This window comes from Octopus bimaculoides, chromosome 1 (genome assembly GCF_046866305.1).
Source record: "Octopus bimaculoides isolate indiv1 chromosome 1, ASM4686630v1, whole genome shotgun sequence".
NCBI lineage: Eukaryota > Metazoa > Mollusca > Cephalopoda > Octopoda > Octopodidae > Octopus > Octopus bimaculoides.
This window is the reverse complement of record NC_142928.1, coordinates 81163836-81171335: the sequence shown is the minus strand read 5'-3', so window position 1 is coordinate 81171335 and position 7500 is coordinate 81163836. Positions and strand designations below refer to the sequence as shown.

General features: G+C 35.6%; 1 protein-coding gene across 4 annotated transcripts in view; it reads left to right on the top strand.

Moving 5' to 3' along the window:
• LOC106870366 (uncharacterized) overlaps nucleotides 1-7500 on the top strand; it is a 124113-nt gene that overhangs the window by 115711 nt on the left and 902 nt on the right. For all 4 annotated transcript variants that reach the window (XM_089353027.1, XM_089353031.1, XM_089353026.1 and 1 more), the window contains exons 11-12: nucleotides 897-1013; nucleotides 5760-5822. In XM_089353027.1, the coding sequence (XP_089209153.1) occupies nucleotides 897-1013; nucleotides 5760-5822 (180 nt within the window). The remainder of the gene's footprint in view (nucleotides 1-896; nucleotides 1014-5759; nucleotides 5823-7500) is intronic.

Genomic DNA, 7500 nt, shown 5'->3' with positions numbered 1-7500 from the left:
ATTTCACGTTGCTCCAGTTAACTCAGCTGTAGAAATGAGTTGTGACATCACTGGTGCCAAGCTGTATCGGCCTTTGCCTTTCCCTTGGATAACATCAGTGGTGTGAAGAGGGGAGGCTGGTATGCATGGGCGACTGCTGGCCTTCCACAAACAACATTGCTCAGACTTGTGCCTGGGAGCGTAACTTTCTAGGTGCAACCCCATGGTCATTCATGACCAAAGGGGATCTCCTCCTATTATTATTATTATTATCATTATTAGGCACAAGGCCTGAAATTTTGGGGAGGGGGATAGTCCATTACATCAACCCCAGTACTCAACTGGTACATACTTTATCATCCCTAAAAGAATGGATGGGCAAAGTCCGCCAAGGTCAACTTTGCCTTTCATTCTCTCGGGGTCAATAAAATGAATACCAGTTAAGCACCGAGATCTATGTAATCAACTTACCCCTCTCTCAAAATTGCTGGCCTTGTGCAAAAATTTGAAATCATAAGGTTGCAAGCTTATAGCATCATTAGCATGCCAGACAAATTGCTAAGAAGCATTTTGTCTGTCTTTACATTCTGAGTTCAAATTCTGACAAGGTCTATTTTGCCTTTCATCCTTTTAAGGTCAATAAAATATGTACCAGTTGAACTTTTGGATCGATGCAATCGACTTATCCCTTGAACTGATACTTATCTTATTGACCCTGAAAGGATGAAAGGCAAAGTCAATGTCAGAGGAATTTGAACCCAAGATATAAAGACAAATGAAATGCCACTGTCCAGTGTGCAAATGATTCTGCCAGCTCACCAGCTTAATATCCTTTATAAATAATATGCTTTTTAATGATATTTAAGCATTTAATCTCCTGATATAATTTGATTTGTTAATATTTTATCCAAATGAAGATGTCAAACATTGAATACGATGAGCAAGCTAATTATGAGTCACAACAACAGCAACCAGTATACTACGCTCAAAATGAATTCAAACCGAACTTGAGCCATATTGATACTTCTAAAGATGTAAGTATTTAAATCAACAACTACTAACCACCATTTTAAGAATATTTTTATAAACATATTCTAATTTATTCATTTAACATTGTTGTTTATGAGTCAGTGTGAAAACGCTTACAAAGCCTTAGTGCAGAGTCTTTTTTCCAAGCAAACCTTAAACTTCAAAATCAATTTCACAGGGAGTTGAGACAGAGAGAGGGGTGAGGGAGGGAGAGAGAATGAGACAGAGACAGACAGACAGCAGAGAGCTTGTTAAGTGGCTGTAAAATTTATATAGATTTATGTGTGGTACACACACCCATACACCCAATATGTGTGTGGGTGTGGGTGTGTGTGTATGCATATATATGTATGTATGTATGTATATATATCTATTTATATATCATCATCATCATCATCATTGTCGTCGTTTAACGTCCGCTTTCCATGCTAGCATGGGTTGGACGATTTGACTGAGGACTGGTGCAACCGGATGGCTACACCAGGCTCCAATCTGATTTGGCAGAGTTTCTACAGCTGGATGCCCTTCCTAACGCCAACCACTCAGAGAGTGTAGTGGGTGCTTTTACGTGCCACCCGCACGAAGGCCAGTCAGGCGATACTGGCAAATATATATATATATATATATATATATATATATATATATATATATATATATATATATATATATAACTTTGATAGGTTTCGGCCAGTATAGGCCCAGGCTATGTTTAACTCAATAGCACCACCTGGTAAAGTCTTTTAGTCATATATGGGGCACCATGGCCCACTCTAGCAAAGAGTTATTATTGTTGGAGACATTTCTGGGTGTAGGAGTTTGGTCTGAGATTTTTTGAAGAAATTTGTCCAGTGAACATTTGAATTTTATGAGATCCGTTTCTGTTTTGATGTATTTTGGTATGGTATTAAAGAAAGCTGGACCAGTTGAGGTATAGTAATTTTGATGTAATGTTGTTATGTGTACCGAGTTCCATTTTTGTAATGAGCTTATAGCACGGGGGCTAAGTCTCAGATGGATTTTAAAATTGATGCCAACATCATTTGTGCAATATTGATGGGATATTTTCCGCATAACACAAATGATGTATTACTCCCGGCAGTGTTGGAGAGAGCAGAGATTGAGTTTTTTTAGTTGACCCCAATAATCAATGCCTTTCATGCCATCTATCTTTCTTGTTATTGACCTCTGGAGTGCTTCTACTTTTATAATGAGTTGTTTCGTATGGGGGAACCACAGTGGACAACAATATTCAAGGTGGGGTTGGGCAAAAGTAGTGTAGAGAAGGATGATGGTGTAAGCATCTCTAGACCAGAAAGTTCTCAGAATCCAGGAGCATATCTTGCGGGCCAAGTCAACCTTGCTGTTTACGTGGGAACTCCAGCTTAGGTTGTTATCAACAATTATTCCAAGGTCTCTAGTCTTGTTAGATGACACTAGAGAGTCACCCGAGGGAAAAACATATGGTAATTTCAGAGTTTCCTCTTTTCCAAAGTGGATCAAATCAGACTTGTCTTCATTTAGAAGCATACTGTTTTTTTTCTGGCCATTGGACAATAGCAAATAGATCTGACTGAATGCATGTTCAGTCTCCCATGCCGTTTATGGCTTTCTGGAGTTTGGAATCATCTTCAAAATTTTCAATGTAGAATGTTTGATGACATCTACTATGTCGTTGATGTAAATAATGAAGAGGAGTGGGCTCAACACAGTACCTTGTGGGACACCACTGCTAACTTTGACCAAGCCAGATCATATTCCCTCAAACACAACATGTTGGGTTCTGTTCGTCAGGAAACACTTTATCCACTGTAGCAGCTTTCCATGGACTCCAATGTTGGACAGTTACTTCAGCAGGATTTTGTGGTCCACTCTGTCAAATGCCTTGCTGAAATCAAGGTATATGACGTCAGTGCTGGAGCCTTCTCCCAATGCTTTTAAGGTGTCATCACAGAAACCATGCTGCATATATGTATGTATGTATGTATGTATGTATGTATAAGGATGCATACAACCCTTCTTGGCGTTATAACCCTCTTTTAATGACTTGTAAAGCATCTGTTGCAAAACCCGTGACATTAATACTATGCAGCCTAAATTAGGTCTGGACGCCAACAAACAGGTTTTGGTCTCCTTCCATGCTAAGGAAGTGACCATATGCCACTGATTTCCTTTGAAGTGGAACCATAACAGACACAAGAGACAAGTAATTCTTCAAGTTTATCATTTTATGACACTATCTTAGAATGTTAATTTATTTTCCTAAAAGTCAAAACAAGTCTGTGATTAAAGATGGAGTGAGTAAGAGGTTTCATTATTTTTTTAATTTCTATTTCCATTATTCTATTTTTAGTATTTTTTCTCATATATATTTCTTTCTATTTCCGTGTTGTTCCTTGTCAACGGAATGCTAAAAATAACATAATGGTGTGGATATAAAACAAAGAGAAACTAAATATGATCTAGCAGTGCTTTAGACCCCCTTCACCTGAAGTCATGAATATATACAACTATTACTAATGCAATAATAGGTATCATATATGTAGCATTTAGCAATTGCCAGCTGATAATGATCCACCGAAACAATTGTAGGGATTTATAACAAAGCCTGTTCATCCCATCTTCTCATATTAAAATTCTTTTGTATATACTCTGTGGATACCTTATGATTTCCACATGTATATCCAGTGAAAGAAAAAGTCCTGCTGTATGATAACATCTGGTAGCTGATACCTGAAAAAGAGCCTTGAAAAGCACACTATATGGATATTACCCAGTAAATATTAAATTATATATATATATATATATATATATATATATATATATTACTGTTCCGTGATGGTAAGATCAACAAAAAAAGTACTCCATCTTGTAAGAGATAAATATTATTTAATAAACACAATATATGTTCTTATGTGCTACTATTTGTTTCATGTGTTGAGAATATGACATGTTATAAAATAATGTTTGACATGTTCTCAACACATGAAATTAATAGTAACACATAAAAACCTATATTGTGTTTGTTAAATAATATATATATATATATATATATATATGAGATTTATTGTATGCTGATGACTGTGACTTGGTAACCCATTCAATCAGACATGCCACACCTAATGCTTAAACTTGATGAATCCTGTATGGCCTAAAACTATTATGTTTCAACCAGCTTCCAACTCATTTTGAAACTGAGGTTTTTCTTCAAAATACAGAACTGAAAGTTGTAGATAAATTTGCATATCTTTGAAATGTACTGAATCATGTTTATTCTTTAGATGCTGAAATAGCAAACTGTCTTCAAAAAGCATCTCTAGCTTTCAAGAATCTTGAAAGGCAAGTTTGGTCTTACAGAGATATTACCAAAAACACAAAAGTTGCAGTGTACAGCACTTGTGTGCTTTCACTTTTCCTTTACTTCTATGAGACATGGATAGTATATAGGAAGCACCTCAAATTATTCAAGTGAGTTCATCAGCCATGTTCCTACTCTATACTGAATGTCAAAGGCATGAACAAAATTCCAGATTCTGAAGTACTTGAGTGTGCTGGTGTGGAGGGCATTGAAACTGAAATTCATCAACACAGACTTCACTGGACTGGCCATCTGACAAGGAAATCTGATTAATACCTGCCCAAACACTTGTTATATGACCAGATAAAAAAATAAAAAGGCCTCAATGCAAACAAAATTGCATTTCAAAGAATTGATAAGTAGCTCTCAAAAATGTTTCAGTATGATGCATGCACATTGGGAGAGTGATACAATGGACCAACCAAAAATCCTAGGTGCTACCTTGTTTGAAGTTAAGCAGAAACATGTACTGATGAAAAAGAGGCAAGAAAGGGTTTCTTACCGTCAATGATCCTTCTCCTCTAACTTGTGATACCTACAACCATATTTGTCACTCCCAAACTGACCTAGTTAGTCTTAGGTGGAAGCACATATTTAGGCCTCCTACTGACTTTTCTCAGTCGCATTCTGACAAATTAGCTTGCTCTGTTTGCAATAGAATCTGTAAAAGTAAACCTGAGTTGAAAAGGCACATGAAACGTCACAATAACAATTTCTAGCAATCTTTAACAGTGAAGTCAAGCATTTTCATGTTGTCGGTGTAAAAAAAAAATGCGTGAATCTTTTGTTAGACTAAAGAGTTATTTTCAGTCACAAAACATGTAGACTATCTATAACCATCTAATAATTTTAAACTGTAAATATTTAGCTCCATGTTATCTGCAAGTTTGTGTGGTGTTGGTTTTTGACTAGTTTAGTGCCTACGTGTAATGTACTCTGCCAGTGCTGGTGTTGAGAAAAGTCATACACGATTAATGAGTTGGCAGCCATCAAATATATATATGCATGTATATATATATATATATATATATATATATATACAAAATACTTAATATACAAATATATTTTATGGCCATTATATTAGTTTATTTTTCATATTTTATTTTTTATCTTTGTTTTTGTTTTTAAATATTGATGCAAAAGTGGCTGTGTGGTAAGAAGCTTGCTTCCCAGCCACATGGTCCCAGATTCAGTCTCACTGCATGGCACCTTGGGCAAGTGTCTTCTACTATAGCCTCAGGCCGACCAAAAGCCTTGTGAGTGGATTTGGTAAGCAGAAACCGAAAGAAGCTCATCATATATATATATTGTTTTGTTTGTTTTTCCTTTTTTGAGTTGTGTTGCAAAAATGATATTTACGTATCTTTTTCTATACATTCTCTCTTTTTTTTTTCAGTATTCAATTGTAAGACCTAAAATTGGAACACGCCCATCTTCAGTTGCCTCAAATGGTCACATGGTAAGATATTCAAATCAAAACTAATAGTCTTTTTTATTTCAATAATATTGTTTCTGAAATAGCAAGTTATGTACCATCTCTACCAAAACATATTCAAAGCTGCTGAGCAACTCATCTCCTCCCTGGAAATGAAACTGTCTCCAGCACTTCTGCATCCATGTTTCCCTGTAGACATCACCCTATAGAAATTCATGCTAAGTGTGGACCACATCAACATACTCTGTCTAGGATGAGCCAAAACAATTATAGCTATGCTGTTTCTCTTTTTCTTTAAACAACCATTTCACATCCAATAACACAGTTGCTCAACAAGTGAACAAGTCAGAAGAAACAATGTATTTTAGAGTTATCATTGGCCTGCTCATGATGCTTACTTGTCATATTGTTTTCATTGAATATGTATTTAACAATGAAAATCCATAATATTTTCAAAAAAAATAACACCCTGTCCAGCAGACGCCGAATCAACCCCACCTGCTAGTATTTCAATATAGAAAGCTCTTATGTACTTCACTTATTTCCTGGGATTCTATATACTTGTTTTACATGTGTCTTTGCACCTTCATTATAGTCTCAAAAACTGGGTGAATAAAACAGAGCCAAAGCAGCATCACAGCCATTTGGTGGTGAAAGCCATTTGTGCACAAAAGAGGAACTGAATTTAGATATGTATGTATGATAATTTATGTGTTCAAAATATATCCAGATGGTTAATATGTTCCTGGAATTTGGACCATTTGCAAGAAATAAAAAAAATAATTAGAATTAGACACTATAGTTTGATGTTGTCTTTGAGATAGGTTACTATCAGTTTTGTCATTCTGCATTTAGTATCATGCTGTTTGGCAATTGAGGGTTATATTTTTTTTATTTATCTTTCTAGAGTTGTGTCTGTGACCAGCTTGTTTGTCAAAAGCTTGAAATATTTTTCATTGTTGTTCATTTTTTTGTTGTTGTTACACATACACTTACACACACTTACACACACATGCATGTGTGTGTGTGAGTATATACATACATATATGTTGTTTATACACACACAGACACACACACACACACGCACACGCACACACATGCACACACGCATACATACTTACATACATACATACATACACACAGACACACACATAAATACATATATACATACATTAAGGAGTGTTACCTTAGTTCACTGGTAATGAACAGCTGACAGCGTAGTACATCTCCAGCATTAGAAGCTATGCAAAGACAATAAAATAATAATAATAATAATAATAATAATAATAATAATAATAATAATAATAATAATAATAATAATAATGATAAATAATAATAATAATGATAATCCTTTCTGCTAAGGCACAAGGCCTGAATTTTGGGGGAGGGGGTAAGTTGACCATATCAACCATAGTATTCAACTGGTACTTAATTTATTGACCCCAAAAGTTGACCTCTGTGGAATATGAACTCAGAACATAACCACGGGCAAAATACCACAAAGAATTTCGTCCAGCATGCTGATGATTCTGCCAGCTCACTGCCTGAATAATAATAATAATAGTAATAGTACACAGAGACAATTGATTATGTTGTTTCTGGCTGCCCAGTCCTTGCTGAAAAGGAGTACCTCATAAGACATGACAGACTAGGGCATCCACTGGAATGCTTGTAAATACTACAAAATTAAATCCCATGATAA